The 21,568-nt window shown below is 30.0% G+C and overlaps 3 protein-coding genes across 3 annotated transcripts; 1 reads left to right on the top strand and 2 right to left on the bottom strand.

Annotated features, from left to right (window-relative positions):
- Positions 1-3,352: 3,352 nt before the first annotated feature.
- LOC111041834 (KRAB-A domain-containing protein 2-like) lies at positions 3,353-4,975 on the bottom strand. The gene is made up of 3 exons (XM_022326276.1): positions 4,168-4,975; positions 3,664-3,916; positions 3,353-3,578 (listed from the first exon to the last, which is right to left on the bottom strand). The coding sequence occupies exons 1-3, from the start codon at positions 4,973-4,975 to the stop codon at positions 3,353-3,355; spliced, it is 1,287 nt and encodes a 428-aa protein (XP_022181968.1).
- A 2,487-nt stretch (positions 4,976-7,462) lies between these two features.
- On the bottom strand, positions 7,463-15,950 carry LOC111041833. The gene is made up of 7 exons (XM_022326275.1): positions 15,842-15,950; positions 9,472-9,538; positions 9,225-9,328; positions 8,964-9,052; positions 7,978-8,126; positions 7,614-7,836; positions 7,463-7,534 (listed from the first exon to the last, which is right to left on the bottom strand). Exons 1-7 carry the CDS (start codon positions 15,948-15,950, stop codon positions 7,463-7,465), a joined length of 813 nt encoding a protein of 270 aa, XP_022181967.1.
- A 3,586-nt stretch (positions 15,951-19,536) lies between these two features.
- Positions 19,537-20,312, top strand: LOC111041832 (protein ALP1-like). Its single transcript, XM_022326274.1, has 2 exons — positions 19,537-19,630; positions 19,729-20,312. The coding sequence occupies exons 1-2, from the start codon at positions 19,537-19,539 to the stop codon at positions 20,310-20,312; spliced, it is 678 nt and encodes a 225-aa protein (XP_022181966.1).
- The last annotated feature ends 1,256 nt before the right edge of the window (positions 20,313-21,568 follow it).

The following is a 21,568-nucleotide window of genomic DNA, read 5'->3' as shown; positions in this document are numbered from 1 at the left end:
TTGTATTAAAAAAAAATCTATTTGTATAATTACATAATATATTTACGTTATAGCTTCTTTAGATAAAGCTAAATCGAAATTACTCAAAGCCATGATAAAATCAGATATATCATGTACTGAAGATGAAAATTTTAATGGCATACCAAAATATGATTTAAAACGCAGACTATCTCCTAAATGCAAACCGTCCAAAAAAGTGAAACTGAACTCAGAAAATCTACATGCAAGTTCTTCAAGTTTGCCACCTCAGTATAACCCTGTGAAAGGTATATAATATATTATCCACTATAATATGTAATATTATTTTTATTTTTCAAGTAATAATCGTTTTTTGTTTCAGATATTATTGGTTCAGATTCATTTGAATCGCATTCTAACATTAATCAAATATCCGATGATTCTGACAGTGATAACCTTAGCATTTTTGATGATTCTGATAAAGATCAAACATGGACTGTGAAACAAAAAAACAATTTAGAACAGTAATTTGGTAATGCCAGTTATATCAATTAATACATTAAATATATTGTAATGCATCAAATACATTTTATCTTGAATATTAATATATTATAAACTTATTAAATAGTTTATGTTATGTGTACCTTAGTACCTATAGTAAAGTGATAATTAATTTTAGATGTAACATCTCCATTGAAAGTAACACCGAAAAAATCGATTCCAAGTCCTGATTTTGTTATGACATCGCCTAGTGGACCATGGCGAGTAAGCACAAAAATTGATATTAACAAAAGCCATACAAATAATTTTGATAAATCTAAAGCTACTAACAAGTTACATTTAACAGAATTTAATAATCTAAATGATTCAACAGTTAATAACAATTCTGTTCAGCGCCAACTACAATATCCTGTTGAAAACCAAAATATGATATCAGGTAACATTTTAGTTTTTCTATTTACTTACCATTAACAATAATGTGCACGTGTTTATTATAAAAATGATTAATGTATAAAATGGGGAAGTAGGTGTAGGAGGTAGAGATTTCATTGAGTAGGTTACTGTAATGGGAATGATAAATTTGAATTCAATGAAACCGACCTATAGGTACAATAAAAAACAATTTTGAGCGAAGATGGTATTACAGTCTAGATAATTTCTATTTGTAGTTTTATCATTATTGAAATGTTGACTGGTTTGAGTCAAGTTTTGTACTTAGCTATACTTACATAGTTCTATATTTAATTGTAAATTCTTGATAAAAACCTGGGAATTAACTCAGCTGTATTGCAGGTGTCTCGTGTACCCCATTAGTCGTTATTATAATGGATGTATTAAATTTATATTTAATAAAAAAATCTAAAATTAGATTTATTAGGTATGCAATTTGTTAAATTTAGTTATTAAATAATATCATGTTACGTGTCTTTAACTTTTAACTGGGTTTTTTTCCTTGGGTATTCATTCTGTAATTCGTTAAAACTATATGTTACTATCAAACTAACTAAAATGAATATAGATTTATTTAATATTTAAAATAATATACCAATAATTTTTATATTTTACAGATTTTTATAACATATCGCTTACATCTTTCTCTTTTTTGAAATACGAAATTCAAGCATTAAAGGTTTTATGCTACTCTATAAATGAAAATATTGAAAAAATTATGAACCACTCATCAGGAACAACTATAATATCTGACGATGTAGACATAGAATCATTGTTTTCTATAAAAAATGATGAAGACTTATTGATGTTGCATAACAAAATTCAAGATAAAGAATTAAGAAAATCTTTGGTAATTATTATATATTTCAGAACATGGTTTCTTTGCTATAATAACTACATTAATATATTTTTTTATTTTTTGATCTACCAATAGGTTAGTAAAATATCTTTATTTGTTGGAAAGAAAGATATTAGAAACAGTGTTAGGAGAATTATGGGTCGTATGTTTGATGACACATTTTTGGCTAACTATTCTTTATATGGTTTTAAACAAAAAAAATCATTTACAAATTTGGCTTGCTACCGTTTGATTCTAGGTGAGCATAAATTAATTGTTTATAATTTATATTGAAAATATACCACTGTTGATAATTAGTCATTGCAATTAAAATGTCTGACTTATACCAATAGCTCAAAAAAATGTCATATTATTAGTATACCTATTACCTATAATTTAATTTTTCACAAAACAGTCAGATTTTAAACGATTATAATAATAATGTATATGAAATAAAAATAATTTAATTACTACTTAGTACTTATCAACTATCAACATTTTGGTGGGAAAAACTATGTCCCTCCTCCCCCTTGGACACTGCTTAACAATATTGATGTTATTTACATACAATCTATTAATTATTGTAAAAAAATGTTTGTTTCAGATGCATTACGACTACACATGAAATACAAAACACACACTGACAAAGAAATAGATGAACCGTTGGGAATTTGGCTCTCACATGCTCCTTACCGACTTCAAGCAACTACTAAAAATAATTCAAAGGAAAAATTAATTTAATTCATTCTTTCTTAAATTGTATTAGGTTAATTTGTATATTAAAATTAATATGGAATTATTATTATTATTATGAATTTTAATAGTAAACAGTGTAAACATTTTTTATTCTAGTTGCACAAAACTGTGCTAACTTCTATAGTTTCTACATATTCTTTTACATTATGCTGAGATGCTGTGTACATATTAATATTATAAATAATGTCTTATTTCTACAAACCCTGTATTATTTTATAAAAAGGTATATAACCAAAAACAGTTTTAAATATAATGATTGTGTATAATGGTATATTATTGACTGGCCTGTTAACAGCTAATAACAGTCTTACAAATTCATTAATTTGTTTCATATAATTATATTGTTCACTCAAGTATCAATAAATTATAATATGTATCTCTAATATACCAAATTTTTTCATGAATTAAACCATTATAGTATTGAAATAATAAGATTGTAAAAAATAACTATAATTATATTATAGACTATAGTCAGGTTGGTTGGTGAGCGAAGTGAGCAGGGGAAAGAGCCACTATTATATATAAATATATATATGTTACAGTTAAAACCCAAAATCCGTCGAAACTAGTTTTAACTAGTCAAAACTAGTTTCCACAAATCCCTTTAGTCACTTCTGGTTTTAACTAGTTAAAACTAGAATTAACTAAGACCATCGGAGTCAAAACTAGTTTTTACTTATTTTTGTTTAGATAGAACTAGATATGTCTAAAATATATTGGTGAAAACTAGAATTATCTAGAGAAAATCTGTCATGTTTATATTGATAGGTTAAACTAGTTTTAACTAGGTAGGGAAAAGTAGAAATAAGATAATAGAATAATAATTATTATAAGAATTTATTATAGGTATCATTTATTTTGACATGACAAACTGTCATGGCATTTAGAATTGCATAGTATTTTATTTTTTTTGCATAAACAACGATTTGTTCCACAGGATTTTTTGCATGTACATCTTACAAATCCTTGCCCTGACCCTGTCGATGCTTTTGTTGCGGCTGCACGGAGGGAAATATATTGGTTTGGAACTTGATTTTCTCTGATAAATTTTTCTTCACAAGTATTAAATTCAGACCTGAAACAATTTTTACTGATTACTAATTAACAAATTACTAAGTTTATTTTATTTGGTGAATGAAACAGTGATAATATGGACGCACCTACAATAAAGTTTTTCTAGAATTCCATCCTTACTCCCGATTCTATATAGATCGTGCTCTGTTTTTTCTAACACCACTCCGATGAGATTGGGATGATCTGTCTCGCCTTTGTCCACATCTGGAATGCGGATTATTACGTTGACACCAACATCAACTGCAGGAAATTTTTTTCCGGATTGAGTCATCATTCGGGCTGCCTGTTTTTCCAAATTTGCATGAGCATCCTTTCTAATTGTACTTATAAACGAGGTTTCTGAAACATATAATATTTAATATTTAAACACTCGTAAAATTTTTTTAATTTAATAATCATCAATTTTTTTTATAATTATTCTAAGCTCCACTTATGGACAACCTGGTTTTAAATTTTCATTTCTTAGCTTTTAATAAAAAATTGTTTATACATTTTTAACTACAGAATGATTATCAAATATTCATGATTTTGACGATTTTCGTCAATATTCGCACTTATAAACGCTTAAGAAAAATAATAAAAACATTTACCTGCAGCTTCCTTCTCAATCTTATTATCACGTCCAGTTTCGGTACTTATCAGATTTTCAAGTTCATCCTCGACGTTTATATTAGCAATCATATCATCGGGCAGGTTAGAAGTTACGAGCCCCACTCTTGGATCCACCCCAAACATTGCTTTATAAGGCGTCATATTTATCCCAGAGTGGTGTGCTCTATTTTTCATAAATTGGACAAACTTTAATCCTATAGACCAATTAGTCGATTTATTGTCTGTCATCCAAGAAGCTAGCATTCGCTCCACGTCTTGGTTAGCACGCTCTACGGAGCCTTGGCTTTGGGAATGCCTTGGTTTTCCGTGCACGATTTTTAACGTCGGCCATAGCTCTGCTAGCTCTGTAATCACATTATTAACAAATTCTCTCCCATTGTCTGAATGCAGAAGAACCGGTGCACCAAAGGTTAAAAATATGTCTAATAAATGGCTCGCAACTTCTTCTGCACGTTTGGTCTGCAAAGGGCGGAGCAGAACGAATTTTGTCAGATGATCTTGATAGTTAAGTATAAACCTAAACTGTGCATCGGGTTGTGACTGCATGTCTATCAAATCAATTTGACATCTACTATTAAACTCTGTGTGCAAAATTGGTTTCGAAACGAGTGCTTTCTTTCCAAGTTTTTTCTTTTTCTGACACGTTTCACAGAGAGACAAATAAATATTAATCATGTCTGTGGTAATGTTGGCGTACTTTCTTGAAGTTTCAACCTTCAGACGATCTCTCCCTCCATGCCCTACAGCGATATGTGACAAATCAATGACATCAAAAATGTCTTCCATTGGCAAATAATATTTAACCACCTCTCCACGAGTTACCAGCTTTTTTGTATCGCCAAATTCCAAAATATTGAACCGTTTTATCCTTCTATATTGAGCAGAGGTTTTTTTAGTTGCCGATATCGCTTCCTCGACCTCTTTCAAAAGCATAGGCGTCTTTTGTCATGACATTATAATGATTGTCTTTTTTTCCTTCCATCGATTCCATAAGCTTCTTAGTAAACCGTTCTCGGGTACTCATTTCTCTTTCAGTTTCTAACATGACACTAAGATTTACAGTGACAGTGTACTATAAATATTGGCGAACGTCAACGCGATTAAAAAAAAAAAGAAGAGGCAACGGGCGATTCGCGACAAAAACACGTAAGTACAACTACTACGACGAACACAATCGCACTGGCGAAACACGGCGTCAATATCGTTCAATATCGTATTAATTATTATTAACATTGTGGTAGGTTGTAGGTATAATCGGCCGAAGTCATCGTATCTAAGTGATGGATAACTGGTTAGAGTTATCTTAATTGATTTGATAATTGGCCGGTTGAATTTATCGAGCAATATTTATAGATCATCTGTGGTCGCGTCCGTTTTATGTAGTACGAGTTCGAATAGGTACTTCGTAATTGTATTCTAGTTTTTACTGACTTTTTAAACCTACGGTTAATTCTAGTTTTAACTAGTTAAAAACAGAAGTGACTAAAGGGATTTGTGAAAACTAGTTTTGACTAGTTACAACTAGTTTCGACGGTTTTCGGGTTTTAACTGTAACATATATATAATATACATTATTATAAAATCAAGATTTTAAAGTTAATATAACATCTTTTGATACTATTATGTAACATTTTAATAATGTTTCAATAAGTTGGGCTTAATATTATAATAATATTATGTTAAAATATTAATAGAACAACATTTCCGTGGCCAAAAAACTCGAAGAGAATGTTATAAAAGGTTCTTAGAACCATCTGGAAATGTTATAAAAACAACAATGTTATTTTTTTAACATTACTGTGATATTTTCAGAACGTAAATTTGCTATCTGGGGTATAATATACATATAATCATAATATTATATTATGCATCATTTTATTTGTTTAACACTGCAATAAAAAAAACTTAACTGTAACAAACTTAAATATTTTTTCTCCTTGCCTGTTTTTCAGCGAACGTTTTTATAATTTCATTAAAATCTAGTTTACAAGTTATTGACGATTCTATAGGAAGAACTGCCAAGCTGTTAAGTTCATTGGTTTCATCAATTTGTTTTTTTCTTTTTCTATTTTTTCTTTCAAACTGAGGAACATTTTCTTCAAATTTGTCTTGAGCCAATTTTTCATAGATGTTGAACATTGTTCGTAATGTTTTAATATATTCTATTAGTGTATTATACAATCCAACAACAGAACTGAGATTTATTTTAATAGTTAGTAATTTATTACTTACATTATTAAATGTTTGAAGAATATCACACCATAGCGATGTCATAAATGCAGTTTCTAATTTATTCATATTTCGTAGCAATAAACTGGCTTCACTACGTGTAAGTGGTTTTTCACTATCAGAATCTACTAGCTCCTCCATTTTTTACAGCTGTCCAATTTTTGTTAAGACTCTGACATGCATCATTTCTAGCAGACCATCTAGTTACTGAAAGTCCCTTTAGAGTTGACTCAGCATTTTGGTTTAGTATCTGCCAACGGTGAGTTGATGACGAAAAAAAAACACATAAATTTTGTACAAATAAAAAATAGTTATTTGCCACACTACAACAACTAGCTGCACACAATCCAATATGCTTTAACGAGTGAGCAGAACATGGAACAAAATCAGCAAGTGGTGCTACTAACTTAATTCGAGCTTGAACTCCTTAGTAGGCACCACACATATTCGCGGCATTATCATATGATTGACCTCTAAGATATTTAATATCAATATTATGCTTATTAAATGTGGAAAAAATAGCTTCTGCTGTTGGTTCAGCTTTGTGTCCAATATTTTCCATGAACCCCAAAAACCGTTCAACAGGTTCTCCAATACGATTTAGATATCTTATGACAAATGATAACTGGTCAACATTTGATATATCAAGTGTCGAATCAACACTAATCGAATAATATGTTAAAGATTAAAATTCTTCCACTATGGTACTTATTACTTTCTCAGCCATAATTTTAATAAATTGTTCATAAGTAAAAAATGACATATAGGATGTATTTCCTTTACCTGGATTTCCATAATTTAATATATGTTTTGATAAAAAGGGATCATACTCAGCAATAAGTTTCATAGCCATTATAAAATTGCCATTATTTTTGCCAGAAGATTCAAAACTGTCATCTCCGCCTCTAAATGATAATCCATGACTAGACAATGATTTAACAACAGAATAAACTATATTGAGCACATTGATCCAGTAATCAGTTTCGGTTTGAAGTTTATATGTAAGTTGTAAGTCTACTCTTCCAAAATCTGATGAACGCTGCTTCATTTTAAATGTACAGGTTTTATGCATAGTTGAATTTTCATGAGTATTAATTTTATTTGGATGTTTCCAGTCTGAAAATCCCTTACTTGAAAAATTGGCAGTATTTCCAAACAAATAACATGGGATGCAGTATATTTTACCAGTACTAACTGAGTAACAAAGATAGTCTCTTTGACATGTTTTACCATTAATTAATGCTGTTTTAAATAAATCTTTACTTAGGTACCTATTATGAGGTCTAAATTTTCCTTGACGTATATACTGGTATTGTGTTTTAGATTGTGAAAAATCATTATCCAAATTCTGATTAAATCCGTTTCTGCAAATAAAATCTCTGGTCACCTCATTTAATATCCATAAAGCAGGATCATCACTAAAAATAAATTTCAAAAATAATGGTTTTATTTTAACCCTAAAATACTAAATAAAATTAGTACCTATTTAGTTATGCAAATATTATTAATTTTTTTATTAATAATATTAGGTAGGTACAATTCTTAATTTAATTACTTACTCTGGCATATCTGAAGAACTAGGTGTTTGTAAAATGTTCACTTCATTGGCAATTTGAGTTTCAAAACCTTCTGTTGACGCCGCAACATAGTAGGTAGCAAGTAATATATTAAGAAGGTAATTATCATTAGTCACGGAGGAACAGCTGGTCTCACACACATATCACTTTATTTGTATTGTTTTATTTTTGTATTGAATGTGTCTTGTGAGTTATATAATATGCAGATTAAACGTTATCGCCAGCCGCCGCGCCGTCTACGCAAATATTATTTAACACGGCCGCCGTGATTTTTGTCGCTTCCCGTACGTTGTTCCGACCGTTTCAACGCGCACAAAAAATATTATTTTTAATAATTGTCTAAATAAATTAGTGCAAATATTGTTTTTTATTATAATTATTAGTGCCAGAAGGGCCTAATTAAATTGTAACAAATTAAATTAATATTGTCTTAAAAAGCGCGAATCGCTAAAGGCTAAATAGTTATTTTATATTTGTTCGGGCGCGAATCGCCACGTTTCAATTGTATTGTGCGGTGCCAATCACCATACCTTTGGCTAGTATTATTTATTGTAAGGCGAGAATCGCCAGTGTATTTTATTTTATTATTATTATGTCGATATAGCTCAGGACCAGCTGGCCAGTCTGCGCTCCACAAATTACTGTGAGTTATTTATTATATTTTTTTATATTTTTTGTTACAATATTTATTATATTCTGTCGTGCCATAAGGGCCATACAACTATTATTATACTACATTATGCCATAAGGGCTAAATATATTTGTTATATTCTGATGTGCCAGAAGGGCGCATAGCACTATCATATTATCATTTTTATATTATATTTCCCGACCACTGCTGTACGAGCTATTACACCACTACACACCCAGCTAGTCCTCCATAATATATTTTATAGACCTAGGTGTTAGTGGCGTAAAAAAATAGAGTTTGGTGCCCGGACTCGTATATTATTATTATATATTCCGGCCCGTATACCTTCATTTCCACCATGATCTTCTTTAATGGATTTACATTTCACTGAAGATTGGTCAATAAGCGGTACATTCACACTTTTTACTGAATCAATGAATTCATTGCTTGAACAAACAAATAATCAAAAAACATTATATATTTTCTTATTAATTTTATTAAGTAGGTACAATTATAAATTTAATTACTTACTCTGGCACATCAGACGAACTGGGCGTTTGTAAAATGTTCACTTCATTGGCAATTTAAGTTTCTAAACCTTCATTTCCAACATGATCTTCTTTAATGGATTTACATTTCACTGAAGATTGGTCAATAAGTGGTGAACTTTTTACTGAATCAATAAATTCATTGCTTGAATGCCTTGAACAAATAAAATAATCAATAAACATTATTTTCTTCATTCTAAGTAAACATAACTTTTATATAGAAAAAATAATAAGAACAATATAAATTATCATAGAGTATAACTGTATAAATATGTAACATATCTATAAATTACCTACCCTATATTATCGATTATTTCACTGGCAACAGTATGAACGGTATGAACGGTGTCTATTTGTTGTACTCCTAAAAACAGGGTAATTTATGTTACCTATATTACAACTAATTTCCATTATTACTATTCTTATAGTGCAGTGGCGTGGCGAAGTGAAATATTTTACCGGGCAATTAATTTTTTGATTGACCTACCACCCACCCAGTGGCTTATCCAGGGGTGACACAGGGGCCATGCCCCCCTCCCCCTCATTGGCCGTATTTGCTATTTATTGCAGTATTTTATAATTTTTTTTATTTTTTGCTATTTTTAAATTTTTAATAGTGTGTGACCCCTCCCTCCCTATAAAAAATTCTGGATACGCCACTGCTGACCCCACCCCTTAACTCTTACACAGTACTTACCCGTTGGCTATTACGGCATTACCCATGTGACATGTACAATATACATAGCAAAAATGTATCTATTTATTTAAAATACTGTAATTTGTTGAATTATTAATTACTATAAAAATGTACACTCAATTATATTAAGGCCACATACCAATACCTGGAAAATAAAAAATATATACATTTATCATAAACCACTTTTTAAACTGCATGCGTTTATTAGTTTATAACTTAAATAAGTACAACAGAAACATAATATTTAGATTAAAATATATTATGTATATACATGAATAATATTTACATAAAATTGGTTATTTTTATTATTACCTATAACAAATATTATTTAAACATTAAAGCTTTTTTTAACACAGATGAAGTGTTTGCTAATGTATCGATTGCTTCTTGAATATTAATGTTGTCAGAAAGATCTTTTTCACAAGATAGAAGCAGTAAACTTTCCAATCTACCTTGACCAATAGTTGAACGCAAGCGGATCTTAACAAGTTTAACTTTTGAAAAGGAACGTTCACTTGAAACTGAAGTAGCTGGTATTGTGCACAATGATTTGTAAGCCACATATAAGTTAGGAAATGATGAGGCTAAATTGAATGAGTTTAAGAGCTTAAATATTTGCGAAGAAGATGCCATTTTTTTAAAATTATCATGTGATATGTCTTTGTCATCCATTTCGCTGTGATCGGAATATTCGGAATCATCTTCATCGCTTGTATTTTCATTAATCAAATCATTTTCATCGTGTAAGTTTTTTGGACATATACCTGATTGTAATTTCTTAAAACTCATAGCAAAATTTCTATATTCTATTGCAATTGAATCTTTATCAATTTCAGGAATCCAGGTTTTAAGGGAATCAAAGGTATCATTAGGCACTAAATCTCCATTGCTTACTTTTAACAGTCTTTCGTAAGATAAAAATGCTAAGTCTTTCAGAATTTCTCTAGCATCTTTAAACCGTACTGTCAAAGAAGCCTTAATTTGGTCAACACATAAAAAATAAACATCTGTTCTAAAGTAATCCACTGCATTATTTGTAATTTCATCAGAAGTATTCTCATCATCCATTCTTTTCCTTTTCCTTTGCCTAATTTCAGGAAATTCTACTTCGTGAAGTTCATTTTCAACTGAAAACTCTTTAGATTCTTGTAAAACAGTATCAACTGATTCTTGTGTTCTCAATTTTGAAAATCTTTGCTCAGCAATATCAACCATTGTTAATGCTTGAATGTAATCATTTGATGGAGTTTGTAAATATGTCGATAATGGAGTAGTAATATCAAAAATGTTGTTCATTAAAAAAATAGCAGTAACAAAGCTAAAAGAAGTGACATTCTTAAGTAAATTACTAGCTGTTGAACTACACAATCGATCAATTGATTCTGACAAATCTTCGAGTGTTGCAACAATAGCCTTGAACTTCTCAAAAATTACAAATAGTGACCGATGATGTGAAGTCCAGCGGGTGGTGGAAAAAGTTTTCATTCTTAAAGGTTTCTTATTAGGGTAAAACTTTTTTTGATGCTCTAAAAAAAGGGCAGTACGTTTACGAGCTCTCATAAATTCTTTTAAAGACTGAACAGTTCCAAAAAAATTCCGTGTTTCTTTACAACTATCACACGTATCAACAACAACTAAATTCAATACGTGAGAAAAACACCATACATAAATCGCTCTTGGATTATGTTGCTGTACCAATGAGCGAACACCCGAATACTGTCCTTGCATAGATGCTGCACCGTCATATGTTTGAGCAATCGGATCTGATTTCCAATTCAATCCATACTTGCCACTACACCTAACCTGATGAATCATCAACTACTTCCAGAGCTACTAGTCTTTCTTTAATTTGACCACTTTCATCAACAAAACGTAAAATCATGGAGAACTGTTCTAAACAAGCCACATCAGTGGTTGTACCAATGATCACTGAAAACTTGCCTGCTTTGGCAACACTATTTAAAATATTTTTCCGTACAATTTCACCGAGAATATGAATTAACGTATTTTGAGTAATATTTGATAAGAAGGTTAATCGATTTTTTTTTGTAGAATTTTCTATTTTTGCAATATGATGAGAGAGTATAGGATGGTGATTGGCTAATAACTTAATGACTTACAAAAAGTTTCCTCGATTCAATGAAGTAACACTCTCATCATGTCCTCGAAATGGAATATGTTGTCTTGCAAGATAAACAATTGTTTCAATGATAACTTTTACTATTTCTCTATTTTCGGCTACTTTGCTGTTTGAAGTTAGTCGACTGTCATTTATATCTACTCGATTATTCTTAACGTACATGGAATGTCTTATAATAGAGTTCAAATGATCAATAGACGATTCGTGTTCATTAAATCTAGTAGAAATATGTTGCCAATCATTTGTCCCCTCTCTAGCCAGTGAATTTGTTTTTCCTTTAGTTGTTCCAAATAGTTTACAGACAATACAATAAACTCTATCTACCGAAGGTGAATAGGAGACCCAAATTCTTTTTACAGTTGACTTATCAGGTAATACTTTGTAATAGTAACTGTTATTAAATGACCGAGCAATATTGTTTTGCTTCCTTTTAGGGAACAATTTACCAGGAATATCTGAAGCTAAAGGTTGACATGGCCCAATGGAAATCATATGTGCCAAATATTCACTAGTTATTTGAGAACAGTCAAACAAGGCTGGGTCATTTGGGTACCTTTCAAAATTAGCTGTAACTTCATTGAGCATGTGCATGTTTATTGACGCGCCATCAGAATCACCTACAGCAATAAATATCAGTAATTAATAATGAGATCAATAATTATTACATTTTACTACAATTTAATAAATTAGTTTTAAACAAAATACGTAAGAAAACAAATTTTAAAAATACTGACTATTTGCACATCACTATTAAGGCAATATTCCCATTTAAAAATAAAAGTAGAAATTATGAACATAATATAAATATTTTAATTTCTATTGGTATTTGAAAAAAATAAAATAGTGTTTACATTATTTTTATAATTATCTTCGACCAGAAAATATTTTATGAACCATTGTTTAAAACAGAGGTTCCCAAACTGTGGGTCGCGACCCAAAAGTGGGTCGCGATTATACTTTTGGTGGGTCGCACTATTTTTTTAAATAATACAAAAATATAATCATCTATTACTTTTCGTTGATGTTCAAAGTTCAAATTCAGTTTTATCGTCAATCCTTATCTGTGAGTATGACAATTACGAGTTTACCAGCGGCCGTGTCAAATACTATATATTATACTTATTATACATTTTTTTCGTAATTACATAAAATGTAATAAAATAGTTTAATTTTCTGTTGTATGGAAAAAAAAAAAAAGGTCATTCATTGATATTGTGGGTCGCTATATGTTTTAAACCACACTGTTAACATACCTTCTATTGTAATTTCCATTTGAGTCTGGATCAATTCTCGGCAGGTACTGGCACATTGGTTTTGAATTGCTACAACACAAGAAATAGCAAATCAATGAAACAATAAAGAAAAATATCTTCTACCAATTATAATTCCCATTACTTTATCGGATACCTAGTTGAATGTAGCACCACAGAATAGATTAAATGTAGATAAATTAAATTTAATAGATTAAATCTATTCTGCAGTGGCACTATAAGATGATGTGTCATTTTACCTGGGATATTTAACTGATGTTGTTTATCGAAATCCATCAATGCATCATCTTCAATGCTATCCACCACTCTTTCAGATTTTTCTGAACCAATAATATCCCCGCATTCAACTAAGTTAAATAAAAAGTTAGTTTAAATAATTTTGTGTAATTATAAGACATGGACTTAAAAATCTAGTTATATAAAAAAAAAGATTAGTTGAAAATGTGTCTGGTTCATTACAACTACACCTATACAGGGTAATTTTTTTTATCATTGAACACTCATTATGGAATAACATTTATTAAAAAAAAATATATATATTTTTGCCTATAACTCAAAAACTACAAGACCAAAATTTAATTTTCTACATTGATGTAAAAAGACTTAATAAATTATGATTGAAAAAATATATATATACTATAAAGAAAATGGTTGTTCTGTATTGACTTAAAATTATGTATAAGAAATATTTTGAAAAAAGTCAATACTTTATGAAATAATGAGTGTTTTTTGATAAAAGATCACCCATTATTGTTCATTGACATCTATCATTACATCAGATTTGTCTGTGTTGATATTAAAATCCACACGTTGAATTTAGTTAATTAGTAAAAGCAAAAAAGTGTAGTTTAAATTTACTATACTACTTTACTACTTTATACTTATTTTTTATGGTTAAAATACCTGCTGCTCTAATTGCCATTTGAGTCTGGTCTGTGTGGATCATTTCTTGACTGGTACTGGCACATTGGTTTTGAATTGCTACAGCACAAGAAATAACAAATCAATAAAGAAAAATACTTTCCTTTACAATTTTATCAGATACCTAGTTGAATGTAGCATTATAAAATAAATGATGTGTCATTTTACCTGGAACATTTACATTTAACTGATGTTGTCTATTGAAATCGAACAATGCATCACCTTCAATGCTATCCACCACTTTACCAAAATCTCCTGGACCAATAACATTCCTGGATTCAACTAATTTAAAAAAAAATAGCTTAAGTAATACTCTTAAGTAGTTATTTAAAAGTATTAAGAAAAAAAATTAACAGCACTTTCAGCATTATTAGAAAAAGTGTTCTCAGTCCTAAAACCTAGTACCTACCTATAAATTATATTTAATAAATGAACATTATGTATAAATAAATAAAAAAAAAATGTGAAAAGTAAGTCTTATAAATTAATAATATTACTTAATTACCTATATTTATTACACAATTGATTAAAATATTTATAAAAAATTATTATACTTAATAGGTACTTACCATTTGAACAAGAAGAGTCCAATGTCTCTACTTCCAATTGAGCCTTTTTTGGGGCTGAAAAAAAAGAAGTTATAGACTGAGATCTTATTACAGTTTTTCTTGCTTTACAAAAATCAAGATGTTTTTTCCAATTAGTTATATGTAAAGCTCCACAAACGCACATTTTTGTAATGTCCGACATTTAAAATTTGTAGTAAATCAATATTAATTAATAACTTATTTAAACACGAAGTATCAATAATATTATATTATATTCAAATAAACATAGCGCATTACACAAAACTAATGGCAATTGAAACTTGAAAACACATAAGACTAATAATTGACAGTAGCCCGTAGGCACTCGATAATAAAATGTACCGCGTAGGAATAGAGTTATTAGAGAATAGACACTACATACTATAAAATATATTGTATACGATTACGATAATGACATTACGTTTAAATAGAAAAATATTATACAACCGTGCCTAGACATCAATAAATATTGTTCTTGGTCGAACGCAGGTCGCGGGGATTTGGGAAAACCCGTTGAACGATAACGATTTTATTTATAAGCTACTTCAGTAGTATATAGAGTACAGTTGTAACTTGTAGTTACCACGTAAATATCAACTAAATGATAATGCTTTAAATAGCAATGTTTGGTGTTGTTATTCACAATATTGCGGTGCTGTACTACTGAGTATCTTAGTATAGTTATTAATGATGTTATTAATTCTTATTCTTATTCTTGTATCTTATTCAAATGTAGTAAGTTTTGTACAACAATATTTCTTACTAAATCCAGCACTCACCACTTACCCACCCACCCAAAATGATCGGGCACTTGCCCTTCAAAATCACCGTCAACACGCCACTGTTATAGTGTAAATAGTACATCATGAAAAAAATGTTAAAACATAAAGCATTAATTTGTTCTCTAGAATATTCTTAATATTACGTTCTTTTAAAAAAATGTTTACAAATAAAATAAATGTACTATTTATGTTTATTCAATGAAAATAATTTGTTTAACAGTTGAACTATAATACACAACAATTTAAATATTATCCAAACTTAAACTTACCTTGGAACATTAAATCAAGTTTCATATTATTGTTCATACTTTTTTTCACTCCATCTTTTTTAATTGTACTCAATTTTTGGTAAGCACAACCACTGAGCTTTCTACCCATAATTTCAATCTGAAAGAAGTTTGTGTTATAATCTCAGTTAAAAGCAAAGTATAAAAAACTAAGTTAAGTCGTAAGTAATTAAAAAGCTTCATGCTTTCATGCGTTTTTAGTGTAAACATTTAAAGTTGTTTATGTCACTATTGATTATTGATTAATATTAATAAATGTATGTCATTAATTAATGACGAATAACAAATGTGTTAAACATTCCCAATTTTTAGTGAAAATTGTTCACATTAAGTTATTATTTATTTATTTATATATATATATTATTAAATATATAAAAAATATAATAATAATTTAATATGTATAATACATGTAATATATATAATTAAAAATTACTTACCTACTTCAATTGATTTTGATTAGATATTTTAGTACTTGAATAAAACGGACGGAACTAGGAAAGACGCAGTAGGTATAATATATTAATATAGGTAGTTAAATATTCGACAAACGGCTGACGACTTAAACGTTAAATGTTGACAAGTGATAACTAGGTATTAACTTCCTATTACAGTAAAATAATCAAGACATAGGTATTACGTAAAAATGTAAAAGTAAAATAAACATTATCATTAGAGCAGAGGACTTGAAGCTCTAAAAAAGCTCTAAATATGCAAGCACTTATGCACTAAAAAACCCCATAATATGCAATTAAAATATGCACTTAAAATTTTTTTTTAGCCTTTTTATTTAAATAATAAATACATAATACATTAACATTATTATTTATTATTTATTAATTTATTACATTAATACTAATTTATACATTTTACTTCATTTTCTTAATTTTCATAATTTTCTACATCTTCTGACTCTAAAAAAAAATAATACCCATGGTTTAGTAAAAATAATTTTAGCCATTACATATTTAATTGTTATAATACTTTTACCTTGAAAATTACATTGAACGATCAAATGTTTTTTTATATTTTCAAACTGAAAAGATTGTCTGTTGTCTGCCAAAAGAACTTTGAACATTTAAAATGACCTTTCAACGTCGACAGAGTTAACTGGAGCGTATTTGTAGTAGACCAAATCGTTTATGCTAAGATTTTCGGGTAGTTCGTCCATTGAAGTTTCTTCGCCATTTAAAATGTTTGAAATTCGAATTAAACTTTGATATCCAATATTTTTTTTCAGAACATCATTCATTTTTACTTTAACAATTTTTCCAATTGGACCAGGGACTTGACACAATTTCAAATTAACATTTTGCACTGCATCGATTTCATGACTAAGTAAAATATTTTTTGCTTCAAGACTGGTAATTGGTATCAGGTAAAAATCCATAATGTGACTTGATAAATACTAAATTTGCCGCAAGGGTTGCTTCATAAAAATACTTTTGTAAATTTGCAATAGAAATAGCGTCTTCCTTATCCAAAGAGTCGACAATAGATTAAATAACTTCAAGGTGTTCCAGTAATAAACAGCGGCTCTTATCCACGTCCCCCTTCTTGTTAAAATAGGTGCTGGCGGTAGTGGAATTTTGGGCGCTTTATCTTTAAATATTGCAACACGATACACATAATTTTTTGACTTTTGCGATGATTTTATCAACTTTACAATAATTTCCCCGAATTTTTTCAGCAATAAGATGAAGTCCGTGCACAATACAAGTAACGTGAATAACTTTAGGATAAAATATTTGAATTGATTTCCCGGATTTCACCATATAAGGCGCCGCATCACTTAAAAACAGTAGGACGTCGTCGTGACGCACTTTTTCTGGCCACAATAAATGCATCGAATTATAAAATAATTGCGGAATAGTTGAATGATTGGCTTTGGTCAGTACTTCGGAATTCAATAAAAATGTTTGGCCTGGACCATCGGTTTCAAGAGTACCGATTACTACGTTTCCAATATATCGACCCGAGGTTAGGTTACCTTACGAACTATTCAATAAAATTAAAACGAAAATAATGCGTCAAGATACAGTTATGAGATCTGCGATACCAGCAGAAGAGATGTTGGCAGTTACTTTGAGGTAATAAATAATAAAATATACAAAATAAATAATTATATTATTTTATCATTTATAATTACATTAAATAACTAGTCATAATATTTGCATTTATTAAAATTATAATTAATGAAAAATTGAAAAAAAAACAATAAACCTTTTAGTATGTTATTTGTGCTCCTTAGCATTTGATTAACAAAAAAATTAAAATTAAACATTAGCTTGTGTATTATTTGAAAGTTACATACTATTCGATGACGTATTTGATACTAAGTTTTGTTCGTCTGGAGAAAACTGGCTAAACTATCCAGTAACGGAATTGTTTGAAGACAACGGTGAAATTGTTCGAGCTGTACTTGTTTGTGCCAATTCGTCATGGCTGTACACCGGTATTGTAGACGGGTACACGGGCATAGAAGTGTTATAACTATGATTTAATGTAGATATCGGTACACCAGAATTGTGGTTGAAAATTGGAACGGGTGGTTGGAAATATGGAGGTGTGTTATTGGTTAGCTTTATACGTTGGAGAAGCTGCATAAGTAGAATTCGGAATTGCATTTTTTGTTCCATGTTCAATGTCTTAACTAATGGCAATGTTGACTTATAGAAGTTTAGGTCCTCATCATCAGTATCTCGGTTTGGTTCATAACTACTTTGTTGTCTCGAGTCCAAAAACAAAGCTAGTTTTTCTTCCAAGTTAATTTTCTTTTTTTTAGTGGGTGTAGGTGTTAAAACAGTTTTTTCTGCAGTATTTGAATGAACATCTGTTAAACTTTCATCTGCTATAGCCATATCATCTGACAATTGTGTTGCATCAGCATCTCCTTCGTTTAAATTTGATTGAATACTACTAGCAGTGGGACGATGTTCTCTATTTTTTTTTAAAAATGAGAGCTGTTCTTCAAAAATGTAACGTTGTATTTTTTTTCGACCACTGCCAGACTTATTGCATTCTTCTTGTTTTTTTAAACTACGGACATAATTATCGCGTACACTTCTCCATTTTGATATAAGATCTTGTACTGTGTAAAACATATAGAAAAAAAGGTGGGTAAGTGGATGTCACTCTGTTGTACAGTAGGTTACAAGTGGGTCACTGTTTAATGGATGGTATTAAATTTGTATTCAATGATATAATATTATCATTGTATAAGAAAAACGATTCTGAGCTGGGACGGTTTGTTATGTGGATATTTTATATGTAATTTCGTCCAAATATGAACATAAAAAAAACTAAAAAAAAAACTGTGTGTTTATATTTTTGAGATTTTTTGGTTACAGAATAACCTACTTACGTGGTACATTATTTGTAATTTTCAATCCTTTATTACATTTAAATATTTTTGTAGAATATTTTGGGATTAAAAAGTTAACGTTTATGAAATATTTAAATTAGAATAAAGTAAAAAATTTTAATTGTTATATTTTCGGTTGATTTTGTGGTTTTGTTATTTGTATGCGTATATTTATTTTATATTTTTATCCACATATCCTATTTGCAGATACCTGGGTAGTACAAACAGTCTTCAAGATTTACACTACGAATTTAGAACTGGTAGATCGACTTTATGTGGTATTATACGGACAGTGTGTTTGCAAATATGGGAAGTTATGCACGATGAATGTATACCAACACCAAATGAAGAAAAATGGCTGAACATCGCCGAAGGTTATCAACAACGAGCACAATTTCCTCATTGCATAGGTGCTATTGATGGAAAACACATCAGTCATCAAATCACGTGGAAGTGCGTCTCAATACTTTAACTACAAACACTTCAATTTTTTCTGTGGTTTTATTAGCGGTGGTTGACTCTAATTATTGTTTCACTTTTATTGATGTCGGTTCGTTTGGAAAGGACTCAGACTCTACAATTTTTAAAAACTCAACTTTACATAAGCATCTACAAAATAATTCTCTAAATGTTCCAAAACCTAATCTAATACATGGTATTCAGATACCTATGCTATATGCATTTGTGGGCGACGAAGCCTTTGGGTTGTCAACAAATATGTTAAGACCATATGCAGGAAAATGCTTACCAGTCAATAAAAGGATTTTTAATTATCGACTTTCACGTGCACGGCGCCATGTAGAGTGTGCGTTTGGAATTTTATCCAATAAATGGAGGATATTTCACCGCCCAATAGATGTTGATGTAGAATTAGTAATTGATATTGTAAAATGTTGTTGCGTTTTGCACAATTTCGTTCGCGCACGTGATGGATATGATTTTGAAGATTCTCTAACAGTGACTGGTATGGAAGACATCGAACTAGATAATAACTTCAACGTAAATAGATCTGTTAACAGGTATCGGGATGCACTAGCAAATTATTTCAGTAGTGAATTAGGACAAGTGGCATGGCAGAATGAAAAAATTTAAAATATTATATAAGTACCTATGTTTATTTTTATAGTTAATAGTAATATACTTAATTAATACTTAATTAATATACTTAATATTAATAATATCATATTAAAATAAATAAATAAGAAATCAGTTGATACTTACTAATTATTTTTTGTTCTGTTTGAGTTTTTTCACTAAAATGTTCAAATATAATAGTTGCAACTTCCATCCATCCATCATTTTTCTTATTCCTATCTTTATAAAAGTCGTCACTTACATCCCATAAAACTGGCCGTTTTTCTATTTCTGTTATTAATAATTCTACATCCATTTTTAAACTATATAACAGACGAAATTCAGCAATAATTGCAATAATTATTGAACGATTTTCACGATTTCCACGATTAACGTCCGTCAAAACAGCGTTCATGTGACCGAGTCGATAATATCTAATAATAAACTACGACGTCCGATAAACGCTATTTACGTCCGTCGCAGCATGTATCGGACGGTAAATCCGACGGACGTCAAGTGTGTGACCGTGTTGCTAAGTAATCACATAATTCAACAACGGACGTTATGACGTCCGTCGTAACGTACGTCAGTAAAACGTTCGTGTGACCGAGGCCTAAACGGCGCTCCCGAACGATTACTCGTCGCCGCCGTCGGCCGGTGGTGAATTGCGAATAGTAGGCGTGGCTTAAACGCCGCGCGCTTGCGAATCGTGAAAACACTTAACAGCGCATCCTCTCGGTCGTTGCACGCATGACAAATAAAACAGGTATGTCAGCAATATATTTGATACGCATAAAATGGCGGTCGGCTTGCGCCTATTATCAATTCCTCTCTTATCATCATATAAATAATTTCTGATTTTCTAAATAAATGTGAACTTTTTTATTTAATTTTACATTTACATTAATTGCAAACTACTAATAAATAATAATTGTATCATTTTAAAAACTTTTTAATTTTTTTTTTATCTCTTGACTTAAATTGTTTGTCTATTATTTGTCTATTCAAATTGTTGAGGCGAATGTACGTGCGAGTTCGTACTAAACACTGAACAACCTCTGTTGGGATTTTGAGATGTTCGATGTTTGGTCTTAGTGTATTTGTAAGTTTTTTAAATATTTGTAATTCATTTGACAAATTGTCTCCATGCAATTGTTTGAAGTATTTCTCCATAATTTGTACAGCTTGAAACATATTGTCTGATGGTGTCTTAAGATTGCCCTTACTTTTAAAGTCAATCCAATTATAGTTTTTTGTCGGTGTCTTAACAAGTT

Source organism: Myzus persicae, unplaced genomic scaffold (assembly GCF_001856785.1).
Source record: "Myzus persicae strain clone G006 unplaced genomic scaffold, MPER_G0061.0, whole genome shotgun sequence".
Taxonomy (NCBI): Eukaryota; Metazoa; Arthropoda; class Insecta; order Hemiptera; family Aphididae; genus Myzus; species Myzus persicae.
This window is presented reverse-complemented; position numbering and strand designations above follow the sequence as displayed.

What these genes read in the sequence shown, in the direction of transcription:
- LOC111041833 (XM_022326275.1), bottom strand. Translation starts at nt 15,950, where the DNA reads ATGGGTAGAAAGCTCAGTGGTTGTGCTTACCAAAAATTGAGTACAATT. An exon ending in GAAATAATCGATAATATAGG is followed by an intron (nt 9,329 to 9,471) that starts GTAGGTAATTTA and finishes TATTTGTTCAAG; the next exon opens with GCATTCAAGCAATGAATTTA. An exon ending in GAGACTATCTTTGTTACTCA is followed by an intron (nt 7,535 to 7,613) that starts GTTAGTACTGGT and finishes AGGGATTTTCAG; the next exon opens with ACTGGAAACATCCAAATAAA.
- LOC111041834 (XM_022326276.1), bottom strand. Translation starts at nt 4,975, where the DNA reads ATGGAAGACATTTTTGATGTCATTGATTTGTCACATATCGCTGTAGGG. An exon ending in GATTGAGAAGGAAGCTGCAG is followed by an intron (nt 3,917 to 4,167) that starts GTAAATGTTTTT and finishes TATATGTTTCAG; the next exon opens with AAACCTCGTTTATAAGTACA. An exon ending in CTAGAAAAACTTTATTGTAG is followed by an intron (nt 3,579 to 3,663) that starts GTGCGTCCATAT and finishes AAATTGTTTCAG; the next exon opens with GTCTGAATTTAATACTTGTG.
- LOC111041832 (XM_022326274.1), top strand. Translation starts at nt 19,537, where the DNA reads ATGCACGATGAATGTATACCAACACCAAATGAAGAAAAATGGCTGAAC. An exon ending in ACAATTTCCTCATTGCATAG is followed by an intron (nt 19,631 to 19,728) that starts GTGCTATTGATG and finishes TGGTTTTATTAG; the next exon opens with CGGTGGTTGACTCTAATTAT.